Below are 27,170 nucleotides of genomic sequence, written 5' to 3' on the forward strand. Positions count from 1 at the left end.
GATACTCATTTCTTTATTTCCTCTGATTCCTGAGTGTCCTAGTACCCAGATCAATGAGAGCTTTTTTCAAACCTAGCTGGTCCATTACCTTCAGGCATTTGCCAGTTTACACAGCACAATAACTTACTACAAGTTTACAGCAGACTTGCATGTAAGCTTTGTTAGATTAAAATGTAAACTTAAAATGTCCGCCATGCAGTGACCTTACACAGTAAGGCTACAGTAACTTTACACGGAAAGGAGGTTGCACCTATAATCCCTGTGTATTCACTTGAAACCATGGTGAGAGCAGAATATTAGAAGTGCACGCACAAGAAATACTGGTGCAAAGTATTTCCGTGCCATGCGCAAAATCCCGTGCCTAGCACTTTCTTTCTCGATGATCTACAGTTTGTTTTAACCTGTCACTTCGTACACCGAGATTAAAGGTGCAACCTTCTTTCCGTGTACAAGGTAAGCCCACTGCAAGCTTACATGGTAAGGTCACTGTAAACATACATAGTAAATTCGTTAAAAGTTTACAGTTTGGTTACAGTAAGCTTACGATATTATAAACATACATATAATAAATTATACTTTATATGATAAATATTATTTACAATAAATCATGTATTCTTTATATATGTGAGAGACCCTATTAGGGTTCGGCTTAATAAAATTTACTGCTCATCCTTAAGTGCCCTAGGAAGCTACTGCGCATAAATATTGTTAAAACTAATTTATTAATATTTTATCCTTACCATGTAAGCTTACTGTAACCTTACTGTAAGTTTACCTTGTAAACTTACAAAGAATTTACTATGTATGTTTACAGTAATCTTACCATGTAAGCTTGCAGTGGGCTTACCTTGTAAGGCTACTGTAGCCTTATTGTGTAAGGTAACTGTATGGCGGATATTTTAAGTTTACCTTACACTTACTATAAGTTTACATTGTAATATTACAAAACTTACATGAAAGTCTGATGTAAACTTGTAGTAAGCTTTTGTGGTGTGTGGGAACTTGTTTTGATTCTGTAGTCGGATTACTCAAGGCGTTTATAGCCGCTTGACTATCGACATAAACATTAATTCTTTTGTCTGATTTTCCTTTTTCAAGATAAATCATTGCGTAAGTGATTACAGCAGACCCCCGTCTGCCAAACCGTGGTGTAATTACTTAAAGATAATGTCACTTTAGTGGTATTAGACTTACAGTATACACCCGATCCTGTGTCTCTTTCCTGCTTTGATCCATTAGTATTTCATACTACACCTCCAACTGAACTGTCTTTTTCACAATTTTTTCTCAAAGGAATAATGGTTTTAAAGCGAGCTTTGAATTTTACTCTTTTAATCATTCTGTTTTATCCCATATTAATTTATGGGATCTTCAGATAGAGGATGTGAGTTTTGTTTGTTTTCTCCTAGCTCTCCATTTTTCTAAGAAACACTAAGAGTGTATCTAACGACAGACCTCTTAAAACAATCAGGAAGTCATCCACATAGCTTTGCGTATAAAATTCCTCGCTATTGAGGTCTACTAATAACTCATTTCTTACTAAGCTCCACAATAGAGGTGACAAAACTCCGCCTTGTGGGCAACCATAGGAAATTAGGCCATTTATTTTGGCCTCTCCATACTCTGCTTGCAGGGCTCTATTATGGAGCATACCTCTTATCCACCTAATCAATGGATCTGGTATGCATCTTATAGCCACATTGCGTTTTGCTTGACAATAGGTGTTAGAAAAAAGCACCATTTATGTCTAGGAAAGTGCCCACCTTATAAACTCCTGCGTCTAATTCTTTCTCTATTCTGCTTATTGCTGAATAAAGGGCTGTTTCTGCAGAACAGCCTGCTCTATAGGCATTCTGTCCTGAATGTAGAGGTTGATTTATCAGACATTCCTGTCTGATAAATGTATCAATTAGTTTCTTCAATGTCTTGAGCATGAAGGAGGTTAAACCAATCGGTATGAAATCGGAATAAACACCACTCTAGTCACTTTCGATGCCTCAGGAGTGTAACCAATAACTATACGTGCTTTTATGATTTTGACCAAAGGTAGACGAACATATTGCAATATTTTCTGCAAGAGAATTGGATATATGCCGTCCTCCTCGCGCCTTAAATAGCTTAAACGAGTATAAGGCCCAATCAATATTTTACAGAGTCACGATGTTAAACGCTAGTTTCCAGTTTTATCGTCCAAATCGAGATTTACCTGGATTCCAATCACCATTGTTTTGCTTTGATTCTCTAAAGTCTGGGAAGTTAACTTACACAAGATGCCTCACACATTCAGCTCTGTCACAGGCGAAATGTCCGTTAGGTAGCCTTATTCTCTTCTGTACCATAACAAGTAGGAAAGCATTCCATGGAGTCTCTGAGGTCTTCACAACATGATGCCCAGTTGGTTCTTCTAGGATTACGACCAGAACTATATTCATGAGCAGAACTTTTGTGCTGGTTATAAGGATTTGAGAGAAACAGTTTCGCATAAACGTCAAAATTCAATCCCCCCACTTTTTAAAATTTTCATTAAAATGCAATAAGATTTTAGAGATTTGTTATTCTTAAGGGGAGATTAAGGTGATTTTGAGGTTTTTTTAAAGATTTATTTTATAGTAAAAAAAATTTTTTTTTTCTTACAATTTTTTTTATAAAATAATACATGTCTGAAAGAGTCAAAAACAATTTTTTTAATAAACTAACGATAAATGGCTGCCGAAAGTGCAACAGTTAATCTGAAATGAAAAGAACAAAATGTTTCTTAATGTGTACCCACTATTTTAACTATTGTGTAAAGTAGAACAAAAGTTTTGCAACTTAAATTGTTTATAATTTTTTAAAATATTAAAATTTAAAAAAAGTTTTTAAAGGGAAGTAGGATTTTAAAAATCCTACTTCACAAGAAACCTATATATTCAAGAAACATTCTGTCCAATTTTAAAGTTAATTGATTGAATAGATTTAAAATAATAGCTTCACAAAGTTTAAAATACGCATTTTTGAGAAAAACGCATTTGAAGTGTTTTAAGTATAAATTAAACAAAAAAGTGATTTTTACACAATCGGCGATAGCGGTTCAATACATAGTTTCTTCTTTGGCTACTAAAAGATTATTTTAAAGTTATCTAATGACAGTCAAGTTGCAGTAAGTGCCTCTGAGTCATTTACTACTAATTGACTAGTAAGAACGTATGTGTTTACGCGTTTGGCGAGTTTTTGCATGTAGCTACTCAAATTATATCCTTTTTAAACCTTGGAAATACTTTAGACTAATTTCACCGTGTTCTTAAATAGTTATACTGACCAAAAATGAAAAAAAAACAATTCAATTTTTTCAAAAAAAATCACCACAATCTCTCCTTAAATAAGACAACATTTTACCACACGGATAAACTTTTTATACTATTTTTTCGTAAACTCACTATGTATTTTTAGTAAGTTGATTACCAAAGTGCGAAAAAACTTCAACGATATAAATTTTTCTTATTCTTATCCTATATAGGAATTTTCAATAGGGGAGATACTAAATGTATGAAGTAAGAAATTAGACATTTGTCGGAATTACAAAAGTAATTTGTAAAAATTGATTTTATATTGAAATTTTACCATCCATTTTCCAATTTTCTAATAGCTTCACGAATCTTTAGGTCTCTTTCGATATCCATTTTCCGCATAAATTCTCCTTGTATGTAACCTTGCAGAAGGTTATTCATGCGAATTTGTTCGTTCTTTATCACATTTTCCAATGAATCTACATATTAATTAAATTTTTTTATTAGTTTCAGATTTAACTTTTTTAAGAACAATTACCCAAGAAGCACGTAATATATCCTCAATATCAAGGTAATATTACCGGGAATATTACTGTAATATTAACGGTAATATTACAGTAATATTAACGGTAATATTACAGTAATATTAACGGTAATATTACAGTAATATTAACGGTAATATTACAGTAATATTAACGGTAATATTACAGTAATATTACAGACTGATTTGAGTTATTCATAAAGCATAAAAAACGTGAATATATTATAAGTCAATTTGGCTTGTTGGTAAAACTCTGGACTCGTGTGCTTTGAGTTCGGGGTTCGATTCCCTGGATGGGTAGATTTTTTCGTAAAGAAATGTTCCCATAATATTACTGTAATATTCTCTTGTAATATTACCTTAATATTACGGTATAATATTACTGCAATATTACTGTAATATTACCTTAATATTACAGTAACATTACCGGTAATATTACCTTGAGGCGGACATTTTAAGATCACTGTAAGATTACTGTAATATTACAACGTTATATTACGAATCTTACATGTAATATTACCTTGATATTGAGGTTATATTACGTGCTTCTTGGGTAAGGGGTTATATACCTTTATATGAGTCAAAAATATTGAAATTTTCAAAAAATTTGTCAGCCGTTATTTAAAATGTTTTTAAAGCGACGTTTATTTTATCAAATAGTACATATTTCAATGTACTTGTATATGTATTTTTATTAAAAAATATTAATAATTGTGGAAACTGTAGACCTTGCGCTACCCAGTAAAAAATAAAAGATACCAGAACAATGGATTTCAGTTACGAACTCGATAGCTGGTAAACGAATTATAGTGAGAATCTCCCCAAATAACACATAAGCTTGCAGCAATCTTGCCACTCAATATTATCAACCTTGCACGGCAAATTTGACACAAGCTTACTCAGAGTTTCAAATGTCCCACCTGACCCAAGCTTTCATGGTAAGCTTACCGAAAGATTTCATTGTAAGTTTACTGCAAGATTGAACAATAAGATTATCTCAAGATTGCACAATAAGATTATCGCAAGATTGCATAATAAGATTATAGTAAGATTTCTCAGTAAGCTTGCACGGTAAGCTTGTAGCAATGTTGATGCAAGGTTGTCAAATAACCGTGCTTTAAACCTAAAAAAAAAATTTATTTTAACATTTCGTTTAATTTATATAAATTATATAAATTAGACGAAACATAACAAAAAATTTTGTTAGACGTATAAATAAAGGTTATTTAGCAACCTTGCTACAAGCTTACATAATACTTTTTTTGTAGGGCTGTGTTATCAATGAAAAAATTTTGAAATTTATTTTTCGCGAAAATGGCTCCGGCGATTATTTTCTTTTTCCTTTGAAAATACTCTGGGAACCTCAGAGACTCAAAATCTGCAAGAAATTTTAGGGTGCAAGCAATTTTCATTTAAATCTATTTCAGGCGCAACATGTGCAAGCTTGGGTCAGGTGGGACATTTGAAGCTTGCAGTAATCCTGCGGCAAGTTTGATATGCAAGGTTGTCAATATTGCGCGTCAAGCTTGCCGCAATGTTGCTGCAAGCTTACGTGCTATCTGGGTTGAATATGAGTACTTTTTGGTATCCGAAATGATCATAAGCTTGTAAACGCACTGAAACGGATGATTTTTATAGGGCTTTTAATGAAGGAAAAGCAATTAAATGGATGCAGAAAAGATGGAAAATTAAATTAGAAACAAAAATGAATGATTATTTATTCAAGAAATGTACATTTAAAACAACAATTATTCTTATCAATTCTAATCTCTGCATTAAAAACATAGTGAAAACGATGTAATGTTATTAATTTTACTTTGCAATTCGGAAAATAAAAAAATTTTCAAAAAAGGGAAATCTTTTTCTAAATTAATAATTTTTTTAACATCTCCTCATTAAGTGTGACTTCCGAGGTTAGTTGAGAGACGACGAATGTATTGATTCCTCGATACAGTTAAAGAATTTACTTCGACCACTACTATATATTCTAAGTGTGTAGCAGTAAAAGTAGCAATTACGGTGTGTTCATAAAAAATAACTATTATTACTATTATATTTAATATAACTCTTGCAAAATGATTAAAAAAAATTGTTTAATCTTTTTTTGATACAATTACTGATAAAGATGCACATTTAAATAATTATTAATTTAATTATTTGAGATCAAATTTTTTCCCTTGCCGTAATTAAAACATTTTTAAGATTTCCATTGGCTTTAATTACGGCGGGCAAGGTATCTTCAAAATACACGTAATTTTAGTCACCGAAATTGATACAAACGCGCCGTAATAGAAAATTACGGTATTAGTTTTAATTTTTCATATTTGTTTAAATAATCAATTTTTATAAAGTTAAAATTTTTTTCAAATATATAAATAACATAAGCTTTTAGTTTAATAAGTCTTCAATTGACTTTATACAATAGAAATATACATCAATCGATTCGTTTTCATGCCAGGAATACAATTTTGACAAGAATTAATTAAAATTTTTATTATAAGAAAAAGTTATTTTATAAGTATTATTTTAAATTATAATTATTGATATTACCTATGAATTTCCAAATACCTGGGTGTAAACCACCCAGTCTTGTGAAAAATCTGTGGTTAGCAGACTCATTTAGATTATTGGTCCTATGGACTAAATGACCTATACACAAACTTTTAGTTCTTCTTCCCCAGTAATTTTGCAGGTAATTAAAAAATTTCATTAATTTAGTGTGAATTCTAAAAGGGTATTCTTTGATTTTTTCATATATGATATTAAGACCTTCAAAATATCTTTCTTCTGGAAGTAGTGGTAAATTGTAAGCCATTTTCAATACTGTATCATCTGCGTTTTTTAAATGACACTTGCTTTCATAGTATTCCCTAAAAGACTTTAAGAAAATGTTTATAATTATTGCTATATACCTATTTATCATTAATATTTTTTATTTTTACTACGTAAAAAATAACTTTAATATCTAGTAAGAAGAGGTCGATTGAAAAAATTAAAATGATTCTAAATATTGTTCAAATTTAAATGCAAACTAATGTAATTTTTTAACATTTACGTTTTGCTAATAATTTATAATTATGCATAAATTTTTATACTATTTAATTCTTGACGAAATTTGTACACAATGGTTTTTAAGAGAAAAATTTGTTAATTTTTTTAATAAAATCTCATTGTAAAATTAATTATAATAATTATGAAAAACATAGAACTATAGTAGTCGGTCACCTATTTTAATAGTTTGACAAAGTTATTGTAGTAGCTCAATACAAACATTACCTAATTTCCGAAAATTTATATGTTATTTGATATAAAAATTGTTTTAAGAATGATTTATTTTAATATTAAGGGGACAATCGCAGTTGTAGCGCCAAAAAATTGATCTTTTTTATGAATTTTTTTCTCGTACACCATTAAATTTTTTCAAAATATTGATTTATTATTTAAAAATACATATATTGAACATGAATTTAAAAAAAAAAGTTAAAAATATTAAATATTTTTAAAGTTATATCCTGTCAAAGTGATGTCCTTTTAAAAAATATGATTTGTGGTAACCACGACTATGGTAATCTGGCTCATTTGAAATCAAAAATTCAAACGGATTTACATTTATTGAAAGATTACCGTAAAATGGGGTAAAGTCGGCGTTTGCGGGTAAAGTCGGCCGGCGCTTTAAACACTTAAATATTGTATTTCATTTATTAATTTACATTAATTCTATAACTACATTTTTAATAAAACTCGGATTTCTTCTGGAAAAAAGTAATAGTTAAACTTTAAAATGATTTAAAGCGCAGGCCGACTTTACCCCATTTTACGGTATCTAATCCTTGACGGAGCGATTTAAAAAAAAAAAAAAATTTGACGAAATGGCGACCTGTCAAAGTTTACCTTTCAATTTTCACTAAAAAAAAATTGGTCCTTTTTCAGCTGTAAAAAAAAAAATTTTGCATAAAAAAATTAATCCTTCGATCAAGGACTAGATTATTATGTATTGAAAAAGCATGTTAAATTTCATGACAGTCGGTTTAGTAGTCCCAAGTAGCACGATATATCAACCAGATGTCACCGTGACATCAGGAAAATGTCAAAATGTCTGCCTTACGGTGATATCATGGTGACATCAAGGTGATATCACAAACATATCACGGTGATATCATGGTGATATCACCGTGATATCACAGTCATATCACGGTGATATCATATTATTAGAAAAATAATGAAATTTTAACTTAATTCTTTTTATTTTGTTCTCCAATTTTCATAACGAAGCATTTTTGAAAATATATATCTATCATTCTAAGGTCTAAATTTATCAAATTTTCCATCGACGCTTCTTATTGGTATTTTATAACATGGTATTTTAATAATAAAATAAAACTAATTTAAAAGTATATATTTACTAACCATTTTGCTAGTTTCTTGTTTTTTTAACTAAAAAGTATATTTATTGTTAAATATTATTAAAAATTTTAAATCCCTGTAAAATATCAACATGATATCACGGTGATATCACCGTGATATGACTGTGATATCACCTTGATGTCACCGTGTGATATCACCGTAAGGCGGACATTTTGACATTTTCCTGATGTCACGGTGACATTCCCCGGTGATATCACCGTGACATCTGGTTGATATATCGTGCTACTTGGGGTTTTCAAGTGAGAGTGGTCACCTATTTCAAAATGTAGTTTTGAGAAAAACGTGTTTCAAGTTTTAACTAACTTTTTTATAAAGATGGATTTTTTTTGAAATCTGATAAAATCATCAATTATTGGACCATATAAGTAATTCTTTGGCAGATGATGCTGTTTTTAAAATCCCAATTCAAATATAAAGGTTTAAAGACCCACATGGCTGTTAGCTTGTTCTCGACCGACCTGACACGCCTACCTTTCAGCTTGTATATTTCATACAATTTTCACCGAATCATTATAAAAATTTGTAGACATATGTCTGAAAACATATTATGCTTTAAGAAAATGCAAAAAAATCGATTTTTTGAATGTTACAACTGCGATTGCACCCTTAAGAATAATAAAAAGAAGTTGTCGGCTGCTGGTGTGTGGCTGAATTTACTCTCATTTACCCTATAACTGGACTTGAAAACAGAAGAAAATTTAATTTAATATTTTTATGAATAACTTTATAAGGTTTAAAATATTCCTTTCTCTAAAATGAAAATACCACAAAGATGGCTATAAGGGATTCAGACCAAAGGCCACAAAATCATAAAAATATATACATATGGGAACCTGTGGGAATCACATGCGGTTTCCCATACATTACTTAATACCATATAAGATTCTATGTAAAAACTTATGGAATTCCATATGGAAAATTCGATGGTTTCCCGTATAGATTTTCAATTGAGTGCCTATAGAAACTTTTAATAGGGTGTTTTTCTTATTTTTTTAAATGACCAATACAATTTTTTTAAATATATTTTTTCGATTTCTGTAAAAACAGAAAACTGGCGTATGACTCCTTTTTCACTTGCCATCTTTCAAATAGTGAATAACATTTGTATATTGAAAACAAGAATTATACATTTGTTTGTATGGGAAATAGAAAAAGAAAATATCTTATAGAACCGACAATTGCCTGAAAATTTCCAAAAATTCATTTAGAGAGAAAAATGATTTACCTTTTTTGAATGGAACCAGCAGATATGGTAATCACACTCTGAATAAGTATCTTTTATACTTTTCATTACTGCTGCTTCCGCGTCTCCTGTTACATCTTTTAATGCGACTTTAAAATTTGGACAAAGTAAATTGATTTTTCCAAAAATTTCATTATATAAGTTGCTTGATCTGTTTGTCATTAATATAAACACAGCACCCACAGCCTTTAAAATTGTTTAAATCAATTAATTAAGATCACGTGAAAAGATTACCGGTAAACTCCGCGAAGTAGCTCCGCGGAATTTCCGCAGAGCAGGTCTGCGGATTTTCCGCGAAATTTCCGCAAATTTTTTTTTTTTGCATATTAATATATTTATGTTATTATTTAAAGTAATATAATATTTAATTTAATACATTCTATTTAAATTACGTTTTATACTTTAGTTAACAACTGAGATAAGATTTACTGTTAGACACGTCAATTTTTTGAAAAAAAATATTGATAACCTTTAGGATAGTTTCGTGGTTACAATCAGTAAGGATTTTTTAAGGATTTTAACATTTCAAGACATGATGAAAATACGAAGCATTAGAAGAATAACAAATCGATGTCACTCAAGAACTAGGCAGCAGCAAGAATACAATTTTTTGGGGAAATTAAACATGTCGTATAAAATTTTCATATTACGAAGCCATCAATAAGTAACGGTAACGACCGGGAAATCATTTCTTTTTCCAAACCTTTTAAAAGCTTATAACCTGTATTTAGATTATAAAGTTATTTTCTGAAAGTTTTAATTGTAACCTAATTTAACCCTACTAAAAATTAAAATATATAATGAGTGAAATAAATTTTATTAAATAAATAGAAATCAGTATCATATGGCAAATGCATTTTTATTTTTTTATTAATAAAATTTTTATATGAAATGAATTTTATTATTGTCTTATAAAAAGGATAAATACAAGTAAAAAACTATTTAATCTATTATATATTTAACTCTCTTTAATGCAATAATCTGATATCAATTTTGGGATTACTTTTTTAAGTAGAAAAGAAAAATACATACATCTTTACCGGCTATAACCGTGAACCTATTTTTATAGTTTTCAATTTTTTGTTAACAAAATTAGTGTCAAAGTCTTCTCTCACTTGTTAACTAAAAATTAAAAAGTAATTTTAAGTAGAATATACACAATTTAATTTTATATTATTTTAAATATTAACATAAATATATTATTATTCAAAAAAAAATTTGCGGAAATTTCGCGGAAAATCCGCGGAGCTCCTCTGCGGAAATTCCGCGGAGCTACTTCGCGGAGTTTACCGGTAATCTTTTCACGTGGGGAGGACAGTCTGAGTTTACTACAAAAAAATTTTTAAATTTTTTTTCATAGTAAAATTTACTGAAATGTTTTCAAATAATTATACATTATTTCATATACATTGAAGTAAATGAAAATAAAAATTTTTTTTATTTATAGCGTCAAAATGTCAAATGAAAATGACAAAAACTTGATTAACATGATTGGAAAAAATTATTTAACTGGTTGGGCTGAAATTTTCAGAGATTGTTCCATCATAAATGTAGTTTTTTGACCAAAAATGTTTAATTTTACTACTGGCTAGTCATTTTGTCACCATAAATAAAATTTTTTTTTTAAATTAACTTAAAACTTAAATTAAAATTTAGTTTTAATCGAGGGAATACATTTTTTCTGTAAACAAAATCAAATTTACACAGTAAAATTTTTTTTCGCAAAACCTTTTTTTAAATTTTGAAAAAATGACCTACAAAAATGGAATTGATATTTTAGAAAATCCTTGTGTCTGATTTTAGATATTAAGGCAATTGTTTCTCATCTCAAAATATTAAATAGAAATAAATAAATATTAAAATTTAATATCAAATATTAAAAAGATATATATCTATCCTGATAACATTTATTTATTAGGGGAGGATGGGGCAAGGATAGTTAGGTAAGACGTTTTCGAATCTAGCGACCAAACCTGAATTTGTATCTGCAAACGAGTAGTATTTTTGGAAAGCCTGCTTATTTGGCATTTTCTTGTACAAGTATCTTTCTTGTACAAGATCTTGCACCAGATCTTATACAAGATCTCACACATGAACTTGTTCCAAATTCGTATGCTTTTTCCTGTACAGGAACTGGTCAGAACTTGTACAAGTTCAGTTGCTGATCCTGTACAGGAAATTGTACAAGATCTTGTGCAGGGATTTTCAGTAGGGAATTTTCTTTCCCAATATCCAACCTATATTGGATTTCATATGGGATCACGGAGAAAAATGGAGGCTTAAATTTTTGAGGATAGAAAATGAATATTTCACTTTACTATCGTGATACACAGAAAAAACTTAGTCTCATTTTGATATGCAGAAACAATGAGTCAATGCTAAACGACATAGGCAGTGGCGCCACCAACCTGACTCATTTTTGCTGCTTATCAAAATGAGTAGCATACGCTATCATTTTGAGTTCAGGTTTTTTCTGTGTAGTTCAGCAGTTCTTTTAAAATTATTTTTCTTTTATTAAATAAAACCTCCTTAGATCATTTGTTTACATATCCCAGAGTAATAAAAAATGCTTTCCTACAGCACGCACAACTAGAAGTCCACTTTTTGTTGTGCACAATTAATGTTTTTAATTTTGGGGTAGGTTGTCACATATTTATCCCTCCACATATTCCTCCAAGATGGTAACGTGATACCCCAAGAAGGATAACTTTTCTCTCTAACATACAGTGATCTGTAATCCGAATCTAAATAGATAAAACTATTTCCCCAAAATTGAATCGATAAATTTACTTAGTATTCCTTATTCGGGGGTTTTTGGGGTCGCTGATTACGAATTTTAGGTCAGTTTTTAAAAATTCAAAATGGCGGATTCAATATGTAGAAAAACTTAAAAATTTAGTATATTCAAATGAAACATTGTACGAAATTAAATTCATAATTCATAATTTCTACGAAAAAACATTTCAAAACGTCATATAAATTCTAATTGAAAATTCTTGCGAAATCTGCATGAAATCCGCTATAACTTGTTTAAAAATCGTACGAATCATTTTCACATTGGATATATGTTCCCATAAAATTTTTATTTTCTTTTTCTTGAATAAAAATTTTTACCTTGTCCATTATCCTCATCATGATTGTGTACAATTGGCACATTTTTGGTATTCTAGGTGTAACCTATAATTTGAACAGTGAAATTTATAAAAGAGTTATTTTTATATCAAGGATGTAAAATAGGTGATTGTGGTAAACGTAATTTTTGTCCAATCTGTGTGGAAACTACACTGGAACCTTTAACTATTGCAGTACTCGAGTCTTATGTGGAATAGATAGAGGTATAACCTTGACGCCGTCTTTACGTTTACGTGAGCTGCTGCAATCGTCAGAGATGCAATTGTCAGAAGTTCCAGTGTATGTTAATTGAGGGTATAAGAGTTCTGAACAATACAGATAAAAACATAGGAGGAAAATTTATACAACTTTGCATATTAAAGAATTAGTTTATTGACTGGTTTCTTTTTGTTTATAAAAAGTTTTATTTTTAAAAAATATGTTTTTATGCAATGAATGCCAAACCTTTTTTGAAAAAAATTGAGCGCCTAGATCGTAGAATGGCACGTAAATTTATTTATAATTGTGAATGAAAATTTAACATAATTTTGTTTAGAAAATTTCAAAGAAAAGCAGAGTCCCCTGGAAGTAGCGGGTGCAGTTACGTTCCGGGGCCTCCTCACTCCATGCGAAATAACTTAAGTTCTATGATCCAAACGCCCAATTGAACTGGCAATGAAAGTTTAAAGTTAAATAAGTAAATAAAATTGTGAAATATAATTAAATTATTACTTTAAATGTTCCATCTAAAAAAATTTCTTTCACTGTGTTCAATTGCTGTAACAGAATTTGACTTGAGAAAATGAGAGCTGATTCTTCTCCACTTATTACAACTGATTGTAATAGTTGTAAAGAAGACATTTTCCCGACGAACATTAATTCCGCTAAATTTAATAATGATTTTGGCTGTCTGTAACCCATTTTATGTCTCACTCTAAGCATTGCCTGCTTCTCCTTTTTGTAATTTAGATTGTTTGGCAACCCGTTCTCAGAAAATCTTATTCAAATGAAAATTCATTAAATTTGTTGTTGAATTTTAAAAAATCAACTATATATATATATATATAAGGTAAAATTCCTGTAGGGAACTAAGTGAAAAAAAAGTTGATCGAATCGGGCTTTAACTTTCACATAGCTTACCCATAGGGGTAAGTAATTTAACCACGAATTATTGTTAGGTTTTTTCAAAAACTGTCGGAGAAGGAGGAAGTTAAATTTTTTTGAAAAATTTAAATAGTAAATTTTTGAAGACTTGTAACTTTTAAACAGAAAGAAGAAATAAAATTTGCCCTGTATGTTTTCGAAAGGTTTTTTCCTGCTCTTTCGAATGGTGTAAAAAAAATTTTTAAAAATTCAAATTTTGACCCTTTTTTGGAAATTAAACCTTTTTCAAATTTTTTTTTAAGTTCGGTCCTTTTTATTTTTTTTATTTATTTTTTTTTTGAAAGCTAAAAATGTGCATTTTCACCACAAAAAATATTGAGATGTTTTTTTTTGTTATTTTCGAGATATTAATTAATTAATTAATTATTTTTAATAAAAAATGAAATATTTTACAAATAAATAAAGTTATTGCAATCCTGAAGGTACCCATTGAAAGCTGACGTAATTCCGCATCCAACGAGCCCTATACGGACTATTTTGGATTAGAGGATTTTTTAAAAGCAATTGCCGTGTTAGCCAATTGTTTATTAACAATCCAGTAACCCAAAGTACTTCATATAAGGCTCGTTGGATGCGGAATTTTGTTAACTTTCATTTAGTAACGTCAGAATTACGATAACTTTATTTGTTTATAAAATATATCATTTTTTTATTAACCTTAATTAATTAATTAACTAATATCTCATAAATAACAAAAAAGGACATCTCAATATTTTTTTTGATGAAAATATACATTTTTAGCTTTCAAAATAAATAAATAAAAAAAAATAAAAAGGAAATAAAAATAAAACTTAAAAAAAAATTTGAAAAAAGATTTAATTTCCAAAAAAAGGGTCAAAATTTGAATTTTTAAAAATTTTTTTTACACCATTCGAAAGAGCAGGAAAAAACCTTTCGAAAACATATAGGGCAAATATATATATATGGGTGAATCTTCGCGTAGCGTACAATTTGGTTTCTGTTATTATAGAATTTTTTTTAATTAAAATGAAAATCATAATATAACTTTCAAGTATGATAGTCAAGAATGAAATATCTGTAATGGACCAGACAAATTGTCTATAATTTTGGTATATTTTAAACAAATTAAATGCAACTGCACCCATGTAATATAATGATCTATTTTTGTACATAATAAAAATATAAAAAAAATTTTAATATAAAAAACAAAATTTTAAAAAGAAAAATATAATTTTGTAAATTTATTTGGAAATTTATAGGGTAATTTATGGTAATTTATGAAACTTTAAGGTAATTTATGATACATAAAATAAAAGTTTTAAAACTAATTTTGGAAAGTTATAGGTAATTTATGGAAATTTAATTAAAATCAAAGTTGTAATGTGAATTATTTAAAAAAAATTTATTGTAATTTTTAAACATTATATTCATTAAAAGACGGCCAAAAAACTTCTTCATGATGCTAAGGCTTCCTCATAATGCATAATTAAAAATGTTTCTTTAAAGAAGTTATTAGCAATTTTCAATCGGTTTCGCCGATTGTATACTTAAGGAGACTCTTGATTTCATTTTAAATATACTAGTTGTTATCTTTTTATATTTAAGAGCGAATGTATTAAGTGGTTAGGTGACTGTGAAACACAAAAAAAGACTCAAATTTAAAAGTTTTTGTAGAAGTAGAATGAAATTATTAAGAAACCTGTAGAGATAGAGTTACAGCCCTAGCCACAATCTATAAAAATTTTTTCTATAATATATTTTATCATTATCAAGTTTTCTTAAAATTAAATTAATATTTATATTATAAATATATTTCATTCACACAAACATACACATTTATAATAACACATAATGTAATACACTTTTCTAATTAGGTTGTACTCAGAATATTCCTTATTTCAGAATTCTAAATTTTATAAGTGTAAATTACGTTTTTCGTAATGTGAAGTTTTCTCAAACATTTTCTTTCAGCGCGGTCTAGACATTTACCTACGTGGCGACCGGATGACGAAAATCGTTCTGGGCAGGCAAATAAGCAATGTTCTCAATGTACATAATTACCTTCTCCTTTTTCATTTTCCATCATTCTTTAATATAAGGTATTTTTATTGTATAACGCGCGAAACTTTCCTGAACATTAAAATGAAATTTTTGCCTAATTATAATTATAGGCGAAAATTTCATTTAAATGTTCAGGAATTTAATAATTTAAATTTTTATAGAATTTTCACTAAACATTGCAATTAAATATTCCAAACATTTCAAATAAATCTTTGGGAAATCTTTAGGAAAGTTTCGGTGCTGTGGGGGTAGAATTAAAAAAACGTTATTTACAACTCAAAAGCTAGAGAAGTACGTATTGCCTACTTAAATTAAGTGGGAAATATTCTTACAATAAAAATAATATTCTTATTCTTGGCACCTATTTAAGTAGGTATTCTAAAATCTGGAATATCGTTTTTTCAGCGTATGTATTAAGAGTGCACAATAGAGCGTTGCACAGATTTAAAATTTTAGCTTTTAAAAATGTTTTACTTTCATAATAATTATTTCTTATTTCTGAGACCCGGAATCTTTTTATAGAAGAAATCGATTTGTTTTTAAAGTTCCCAGTGGCCTAACCTCTCATATATTCTACTATTTAAAATAATAAAGAAAAACCGCTGACAAGTTGAAGTATGATTTGCTTCCTAATGGGAGAAGTATTTTTTGTGTTCATTCCATGATCACTGTCCAATGTTATAAAAATAAAATAATGAGATAATAAGTGACATTAAAATAAACGATTAACAAAGTAAGAGCTGTTATATTTTACCACCATTGGATATCAAGTCATGAATTTCTTTTTTCCGCATATATAAAAATATACTATTAGATATTTAAACATTTTTAAAAGTTATGGGGAAAAAAGATTTTTGCAAATTTTAAAAACGTCAGTAACTTTGGATTGAATTACAGTGGAATGTTTGCCAATAGTTCAGAAGATGATAAGACTTAATAGACTATAAAATTAAAAGGGTGTCTAGCGAGAAGTACAAAAAAATGTTTATTTTTGGCAAATTATTAAAAAGTTCCCTGACTTTTTACTGACTAAAATATTTCCCTGACTTCCCTGACCGCTGGACACACTGAATTAATGAAAAACATTTGTAGGTGTTTTACCCCTTTTTTTAAAGTTATGGACAAGAACGATTTTAAAAAAATTTTTAAATGCAAAAAAATTAGTTAATCTTAATTAATGTGGGGGTCATAGTACATTTTATATAAATATCATATAATCAATCATAATCTGTATTAATAAAATCAGAATTTTGTCAGTACATTCCTCAGAATCCAAAATTTTTGACATAGTTTGTCGTTATGAATAACAAGGAGTCAAAAATGGCCATAAAAAAATTTGTGTCTGTAGGTATCTATGTCCGCAATATTTTGTTCCAGCATTACGTAAGAACGGTTTGACAGATTAAAGTGAAACTTGGTGGTCTCTTAGGTATAAGCCTAACTTAAAATCTTTGTCATATCCGAATAAAAAATATTAATTTGTATGGAAAATATGCTACTTTTTTAAAAATTCGAAAAATCAAAAATTTTCAGATTATTTATTTCTTAATACATTGTTTCTAAACTTTCTATAATTCGGTATTAAATGTTATTTAGTCACATTTTAGCATAATTTTATAAAAATTACAAGGTAAAACTGAAATATGGCTATAAAACAGTTTTTGGGGTTAAAAAATCGAAACAACTATTATTGTAACCAATTGCTTTCAAACTTAATTTAGGGGATCTCTGATTAAGATTTTTACGTCAAAATAAGAAAATTCCAAATTGCAAATTGAAAGTATTTGGTTCAAAAATTTGAAAATCAAAAAATCGAACAATAAAAATTATTGTAATAATTGAATTTATACGTCTCTAATTATTTTGTTTGTACAAATCTATCTATCTATCTATATCTATTATATATATAATTATAAATTACAGATTTGTAACAACACAACTGCAAAAATTCGACGGATATATTATAGAAGAGCCATAGAAAATGTAGTATATTATCGTTTTTTAATCATAGTATTCTTTTGAGTACATGTATTTTTGTGATGGATTATTCGATAAATTTTTGGTGCTGTGTGGGTGAGATGTATGACTGGTTACCTCTACACTGAGAAGAAAAATTTAGTGGTTGCAACAAAATTGTTTGGTTAGACAATTTTGGTTCTTGTAACCGAATTTTTGTTGGCTGAAACAAAATCGTAGAGTTATCTCAACCAAACATTTGGTTAGGCCAACAAAATTATTTGGTTAAACATTTTTAAATTCCAACCAAAATTTGGTTACGACAACAAAATAATTTGGTTAACACAACAAAATAGTTTGGTCTAAAAAACCAAATGATCGTTTGTTGTCCTAACCAAAATTTTGGTTGTGGCAACCAAATAATTTGATTTGCAAGGATGGAACTCACAAGGATGGGTAGTCCGGTGGTCAGAGCTCCCGACCTTCAGTTTTAAAACAGAGGTTCGATCCCAGGCGGAGATGAGATTTTTCAAAGTCCACAAATATTTCAATTGGATAAATATAAATTAAACGTTAAATTGATAATAAATAAATAATAAAATAAATAAAAAGGATACAAAAAAAGAAATAAGGTAGAATAACATTTTTAATTTTACAAAATAACTGTTTGTTCGATCAACCAAATATTTTTGTTGACCTAACAAAAAAATTTGTTTGAGCTAACCAAACATTTTTGTTATACCAATAAACAACACTCAACCAAATTTTTTGGTTGACTCAAACAAATAATTTGGTTACTAAAATACCAACAAAATTTTCTTGGTGGCCCAACCAAATTGGTGGTGCATCTTGGAAACAATATCATTGAAATGTTTAAATTTCATAAAAAAATTTAATTTGGTAAAATTTAGTTTAAATCATAATTTAAATTTAAGGAAGATATAAGTTTTTATTGACATTGGTTAAATAACAATCAAATATTTATATAATTTTTAAGCAATGTAAATAAATTCTGAACAATTTACAGACGATCCTGATGAAAATACTAATACTTTTTGTACGAAAATACTATCGGACACGCACCACTAGATGTCGAGACCCGACGTAGGCGGTTCGACAGCTAGTTGAATCATAATGAAAGTGATTAGTACAGAATCCTTCTTTCTGTATACACTTACACTCACACATACGGAACGACTTTTTTTGATTCTTGAGGACGAAAAATACAAAGTTACATCATAAAATATAACTTGAAAACTTTTCATATTAAAATGCTTTCCATGAGGAAGCAATACAATTTAAAATTAATAATTGCAGTTTAAATTAAAACTATTTATCTTGTTATAAATAATAAAATAAATAATTGAGAAACTTAAAAATTAGTGGTAATATAATAATTAAATTCTTACTCAGTAACGACATTATCGAAAATAGTTTTTTGTTCAAGAGTTATGTCTTTGCACTTTTCAACCATTAATTTTCTAGCCTTTCTATTATTTTCTCCAAAAGTTTTAAAAATACTGCATGTATGATTTTCTTCTTTCCCTTTAATAAAATGCCCATTTTCTTTTATTAATAAAAATTTACATGCAGTCCTTCCTGTTCTTTTTGAACACCTGCCATAATCAAAAAGTATACTATATCACTGAAAAAATGATATTCTAGATTTAAGAATTTCTTCTTAAATAGGCGCCAAGAATAGTGCCGAATTAAAGTAAGTGAGGAAATATTCTTACAGTAAATAATATATTCTTGGCGCCTATTTAAGAAGAAATTTTTAAATCTAGAATATAATTTTTTTAGTGTTGCAATTAAATTAGTAAATTCTAAGTGTAAGTGATAAAATGTAGGTCGGCTTTAATTATCATAATTAAAGGGTTAGAATCATATATTCGTTATCTTTAAACATTTTTTTTATTATGAAATTTTTTTTGTTTACTTATACCAATAAAGGACTAACCCAGTAATATTGCCAAACATTCATCAATGTTGGAAATGATTTTGCAATATTATCAAAAAGTTTGGATGCTATAGGGGTTGTTGCGTGAAAAGCACGCTTTAAAAGAATTAACGAAAATTTAAATTTTATGCCTAATTTTATATTTTATATAATAATGCGAAACTGCTCTTTTGTATGACTAAAACTTGAAATAAGTGAAATTAAATAAACAAATAAAAATACTTTTTTAAGGTGGTTTTTATTAGTATTAGGTTTATTGTAATATTCAGTATTTATCGATAAATTAATTATTTCATAAAAGAATTTTTAATTGATAAATGTTTTAAATAATTATGTTTTAGAAAAATGTAATTAAATTTATATAAATAATTAATTGAACAATAAACTTTAGTTTGAAATTTGAGAAATGATTGATTTTTGCAAGAGCTGGAGTTATCATTTTTGAAAATAAATAAATTTCATGAAATTATAATTTTAATTTTCGTACAGTTTATTTGCCGAAGAGTTTATAAATATTTGAAATAATAATTTAATTTTAGAGAATTTTTGATTCAAAAAATGTTTTAAATATTAAATTTTTAAAGATGTTGATTAAAATTATAAGAAATAATAATTAATTTAGCAAAGAATTTTAGATAAAAATTTTAATAAAAACAATTAAATTTTAAGTAGAGTTCGATTTAATACTTTTAGAAATAAAAAAATTTCAGGAGATTTTTAACTAAAATTTTCATAAATATGAATTACTGATGATTATTTATAAGTTTTAGATAATAATTGAATTCTAGAGAATATTCAATTGAAAAATGTTTTAAATAATTGAATTTTAGAAGGACTTGAATAATGTCATTTTAAATATTTACTTTTAAGTGAAATCATAGTTCATTTTTTTACATAATTCAATTTCAAAACGTATATTTTATAATAAAAATATCTTGTTAAAAAAAATTGTAAAAATGTCGAAAACAGTTTCATTCATTGAAAAAAGTCTATAAAAGTCATTTAATCTAAGGCCTGTATTGTGTTATATTTATGGTAACTGAGGTATAAATAAAATGAGATGAAATTTTAGGTGTCAACCAGGATTTTGAGAAATATTTAATTAAATTGTAAAACTATATTTTTAAAAATTTTAATATTCACCTAAGGATGTTTTCGTTTCTGGGATCTGGATTATAGCTGTATCCATCAATGAAAATAGGCATTTTAAATATAATAAAAATTCAAAATTTTCAAATTTTTTAATCTGTAATAAACTCTGATTCATTAATAAAATAGAACTTTTATCTGCATGTTGCTTAAAATTTGAAAATATTTTTAGATCATTATTTTTAAACGTAAAGAATTTGATAATTCATTAAATATTGAATTTATATTACTATTCATCGATTTTTATTTATTAATTATATAAAATTAAAACGTTAAAAAATATATAGTAATACAAACATTTATGCAATAGTAAAATAATTCTTTTTAATAAAATAAAAAAAAATTTATTTAAATTATGATTATTCTTAACCCTATTTTCACATTTAAAAAAACTTAAGATAGGTGACAAGTTGTAAAATTTTTTAAAAATCAATAGTTTAAAAAGAAATTAAATTTACCTCGTTTTAGCGTTTGTTAGCTTTGTTCAAAATATTTAACAACATTCTATCAAAACAGAAACAAATATTGACAAACGTATCTGACAAAGTTTAAACATTACACATTTGTTTTTTTAATTTCAATTGATATATATATATATATATATATATATTTATATATATATATATATATCAGATTTAAATTTCTTAAAGAAAAAATATTCAAAATTAGGTAGGATATAAGAAGTTGATCTACAGATAGAGCGATTAGTGTAAATATTAGAAAATTATAAAGAAATTGAATTAAAGGTTCGTAATAATATTATTATGTATCTATGACATATATATATATATTATATATGTAAATTGGATAAATAAATTAATTAATTAAACAAAATAACCAATAAATAAATTATCATATTAAGGTCCAATTTCACAAAATCCGGTTAAAAGTTAATCATCAATTAAATCCCTAATTGACCAATCATGAGTGCTTAAATTAGCTTTAATCGATGATTAACTTTTAACCGGAGTTGGTGAAACTGGCCCTAAGTAATTAAAAAAACAATAAATTAAAAACAGGTTAAAAATATCTAATTAAATCAAAAAAATTATAGATTAATTTTTTTTAAATTCTTAGGGTGCCAAAAATAATTCGTTTAATCTGGGGAAAAGGGGTATATGAATAAATGTAAAAAAATCTCAATAAATTTCTAGAATTGAATATAGGTTAAAAATAGCTCATTAAAAAAAGTTCTTGATTAATTTACATTTTAATTATTAGGGTACCAAAAAAAATTCGTTTAATCCGAGGAACAGGGGTACATGATTAAATGTAAAAAAATTTCTCAATTTATAGAATTAAAGATAGGTTAAAAATAGCTAATTTAATAAAAAATTTATAGATTATTTTCTTTTTAATTTTTAGGGTACCATAAAAAATTCGCTTTATTTATAAAAGAAATATTTTTTAATTAATTTAATAATTATAAATAAAATTCTAAATTAATTTTTTTATAATTTTAGTGCATTAAAAAAAATTGAATAGAAATTTTCATCATTCCAACAAACACATGCACATTTAATTCTTTTCAAATATTAGATCTCACAATAATTATAAAACAGGGTTAATCAGAAAAAAAATTTAACGCACATGAAACGTGTCAACATTGAGATAGGTATATGAAATATTTAATTTTTTTGAAAAATAAAAAAAAATTTGAAAAATTTAATTCCTTAATTTTCTACCTTAATGTATATTTTTCAAATTTTTTTTATTTAAAAAATATATTATAAATAAAAATTCTTATTAATAATGTTTATTATTGATCTTGCGTTTTTTACTCCGTGTCCCTCGCTTCATCTAAAATAGAATTTTTTTTTAATTATGTAATTCAATTTAAATTAAATTGTAAATTCTAATAACTTTAATATTTTATTATTAGCCAAGTCTACTTTTAGGCCGAAAGGCTGAAGCTTAATAATAAATAATAATATTTTATTATTTTGGGTTTAAATGTATTAACCTTGAACAGGTTCTGTTAGGAGCATTAATTCCATGTGAATCAGGAAGTCTATATTACAATTTGTAGTAAAATCATAATGACAATCTATTTCTGAAATTAATTGGTTTATTTCTTCTTTATGATGCTTTATTTGTTCTGTTGTCCTTATTAACTCATAAAGTTCATTATTAGAAGGTGGCCGAAATTTTTTAATTGTGAAAGCTATCATTTTATGGTACAACACAATTGCAGCGTATAAAATTTGATAGCGGAATCTCACGAATTGGAAATTCATCCACATTTGAAAGAGACGATGTGCTTTTTTAGAGTCACCTGTGATAAAAAAATTTAACATTTATTGAAGATGAAAGAGGTTTGCATAGTTATGTAGAATATTACAAAAATAAATTTAATATTCCTTTTGTTGAAGAGAATGATGTGTGATTAATTAATTCAGGTGTTTTGAGTTTACGGAAAAGAAGTTTTACTTGTAACAGACGGAGTTTTTATTAGAATAGTGACAGTTTTAGCTGATTCAGTTAAAACATTCTCTATTCTAATGAAACATATTGCTGTTCCACGTGAAGATTTTTTCCTCAGTAATTTTAATTTGAATTAATTTTGTATAAACATTTTTTCATAATCTCTGACCCAAGCAGCACGTAATATTACAGTAATATTACTGTAATATTAAAATTTCTGCCTTATGGTAACATTACAGTTATATCAACCGGTAATATTACGGTAATATTAAATGGTAATATTAAAAAAATTCTAAAATCATTTAAAAAAATATTTGACCGATAAATTAATATGTTTTTCTGTTTTATTATAAAAAAAACTTTGAAATTGGTATGTATATAATAATAATATATACATAATATATATATAATAAGCGTATAATATTACAGTAATATATTACTGTAATACGTGGGATATTTGTCTGATTATAATTATTAAATTTTTCTGTTTTATCATTAAAAACATTTAAAAGTTTTATTTATTTTATTATATACAGTGACGTTACTGAAGTTACAAATGTCAGAATAAAAAACCGGTGGAAATATGAAGATTTTTAAAATTAATCAATTAGAAATTATCAAGAAAATCGTGATTGGTTAATTTTAAAAATTGCGCCAAATCTTTCTGTCAATTGATTATTAGGTAATTTTTAATTTTGGACAAATGAAGATTCGGCGTCTTAAAAATTCTATTAATTACAAATTGGTAAAAAAAATTCTGATAAATTAAAATTCAGTCAATTGGAATTTGTCATTTAAAAATTTGAATCATATAAAATTCGATTAAATAAGAATTCTGCTAAATTAACATTTTTTTATATAAAAAAATCATGTAATGAAAATGATTGTAAAATAAAAATTTAGTAGCTAGAAACTAATTATTGTAATTATAAATTATTTTGTTCATTATAAGGAAAATTACCAGATGCTTTTAAAAATCCAATAATGATGAGAGTTGGATACAACGTTGACATTATAGCTAAAAGATTAGCTTGAATTTCAAATCGTGACAATAATGTTGACATTGCTAATGGAGCAAGAATAAGTCCCATAATGAAAACAATACTAATCACAGGGGATACGAAGATTAATTTCTTTATCGTGAAGTCTGTGTAAACTATTTTTTCACTATATATCATCGTGAAACTTAGTACAATTCCCATTATTACTCCTGCATTTAAGTTAGTCAAATATGTACCAATATCATTATTTTCAAAATATCCAAAAGCAAAGATTCCAATCAATAAAATAGTAATTCCCATTAAAGTACCGAGGCCAGCAATTGAAAACATCCTCACGATAGTTCCCGTCCAAGGATCTAGAAAAATATGGACCAAAAATTTCTTAATCACACATGCCAAAAATGTAAAATTTTTGAATCAGCTATTAAAGTAGAGGGACCGCTGATAACCTTTCGAATTTAAGACTATTTAAGGTTGTCATTCTTTTCTGTTAATATTAAATATTTAAATCTGTAATATACTATAGGATATTGAAAAACAATTAATTCATTAATAATTCATTAAAAATTACTTTTTTCATTTTTCATAGTGAAATATGATTTCAAGTTCTCAAAATTTTTTTTTAATTTTGACAATTTACAATAATTTTAGATCCTAAATAATAAAATAAAAAAAACACCCCTTGAGAATATTAATTTCGATTCCATTGGGTGTAGATAGTAGATAAGGTATTTTTGTATGTATTTTTTTAAAATTTTAATTGCTAAAAATTTATCTTTATATTTACAATATTTAAACTTACAATATTCATTCCTCAAAGGATTTTTTGAATTTAAAATAATTAACATTTCCTTGTAATTAAAATTTTCCAACATGTCATCTAATAAATTTCCTGAAAAAATATAAGGGCATATCTTTGAAACCTTTAACTTTTCAATAAGAAAAAAATTTTTTTTTTTTTTTTGAGCACAGTATTGAAACTTTGTCTACATAAATTTCAAGAACTAAGCTTTCCAATTATACAAGTGGACATATAAAACAAGTTGTCTTCAAAAAGTTATAAATATTTAAAATTGAGAATTATTTTTAACCTGTAACAAAAAAATATTCAACAGGTGTTTGCTTTTTAGGATAAAAAACAGTTGAAGGGAATTTTCTAAGGGGTTATAATTTTAAAAAGCAATAAAATTCGTTTAATATTTTCAATATTTATATGAATAATAAAATACTGAAATAATGCACTGGGTATAAAAGCATGTGTCAAAAATTAACTAAATATATAAATTTTTTATTTGAATATTTACATTACATTTTAAAATAGATTTTTATTATAGTGAATTGTTTTAAAAATGTAAAATTGTAATTTTTAAAATTTACCATACGATTTTCATAGACTTTTTTCTATTTAAATTTAATATTCGTAAACTTTCCAATTTCTTTTCTCTTTTTTCCTTTTTTATTTTTCTTTTCTCTCGCATCTTATCTTTTTTCAGAATGAATTTTTTTTGGATCCATTTTTGTGTCTCGAAATAAACATTAAAACTTAACCTTCAGGTTTTAATAATTAATGACAGTTTCTATAAAAAAAATTATAATCGGCAACTTCGTACATAACAATTTGTTTCTAAAAAATTTCGGTCGATTACGGTCGACCGTAATTGATGAATATTTTTACATTATCTTTGCAATGAAGTATTTTTTCTCGAAGCACATTCACGGGATGTTAAATGGCACATGTGAAAATATATACAAGTACTTTTCGAATGCTTTTATATGATTTTCATGAAGTATCACTCGTATTACGGTTGTTTTCAAATTTTGTCCACACGTGTTTTCGTTTACTTAACTTATAATAGTTTTTTGAAGACATGAAGCACATCAATTTATTATGTCTCAAAATAATTATAGTAACTTGATCTTTGATTTCCCATAAGTTATTTTAACGTGCCGCTTGTCTTATAAAAGAAAAATCATAAATACGATGATTACGGTCGAAAAGGTTAAAAGTGAGGGACAACTTTTAAAAGCTTATAAATTTTTTCACAAGTAATAAAATATTAATTTCCCTGCGAAACTGTGTTCACCGATTAATTAACATTGAAAAACCATATTTCAGAATTAGTAATTTTTATTAAATCTAAAACTATATCGTTTAAAGCATCAGAAAGTATGGTTAAGGACAAGTAGACATTGTTAAAAATCGCGTTTTAAAATTGAAATAATTATTTATGTATTTAATAAATTAAAGTGGAATCTTTTGGAAATGATTGATTATATCAAGCATTAATATTTCCAACAAAAACCAACGAAAAATTTATTAAAATTACCAAAATATATGCGAGGGACATTAAAGTTAAAGGTTCTAGAGATATGCCCATAAAAGATTTTATTATATTTAATCACTTATTAATATAGATAATGTGATATATATTTAAATTACATACCACGATATGTCTCCAAACCCGACAATATTGCCTTTTGCTTGTGACGAATAGGTTTCCGAATATTGCTTGCCATTTTTTAATTATTATTAAAAGAATAAAATTTGACATGAAAAAGCAAAAAGGAAAAATTTAACATATGGTTAATTAAAAACAAAAGAAAACATTAGTATTAGGTAGATTTCACAGTTAGCGGTGTTTCAAAACTTACGAATAAATAATTCTTACTTTTTTATTTTTTGATTTTAATTTTACATATTTATGCAGAATTTATTATTTACTATTTATTATTTATTATATATTATTTATCTATTCTTGAATTTTTTTATCTCACAAAATTTTTTAATTTTTACAAAGATTTTATGAAATAAAACTGGATATCAATTTCAGTTAAATATTTTTAATAAATTATTCATATCGTGAATAATAATATTAAAACAGAAAAAAATGATTGATGAATTACATAA

At 26.7% G+C, this 27,170-nt stretch overlaps 1 protein-coding gene across 1 annotated transcript; it reads right to left on the reverse strand.

The window, feature by feature from the left end:
* Positions 1-953: 953 nt before the first annotated feature.
* LOC127289293 (uncharacterized) lies at positions 954-26,779 on the reverse strand (the record flags this gene model as incomplete). Its single annotated transcript, XM_051317141.1, has 6 exons — positions 26,707-26,779; positions 24,223-24,618; positions 22,801-23,112; positions 3,601-3,745; positions 2,266-2,448; positions 954-1,135 (listed from the first exon to the last, which is right to left on the reverse strand). Coding segments are annotated over exons 1-6 (1,291 nt in total), but the record flags the coding sequence as incomplete, so codon positions are not given.
* Positions 26,780-27,170: the final 391 nt, after the last annotated feature.

This window comes from Leptopilina boulardi, unplaced genomic scaffold, assembly GCF_019393585.1.
Source record: "Leptopilina boulardi isolate dan_hultmark-lab unplaced genomic scaffold, ZJU_Lbou_2.1 LbouV2_403, whole genome shotgun sequence".
Taxonomy (NCBI): domain Eukaryota; kingdom Metazoa; phylum Arthropoda; class Insecta; order Hymenoptera; family Figitidae; genus Leptopilina; species Leptopilina boulardi.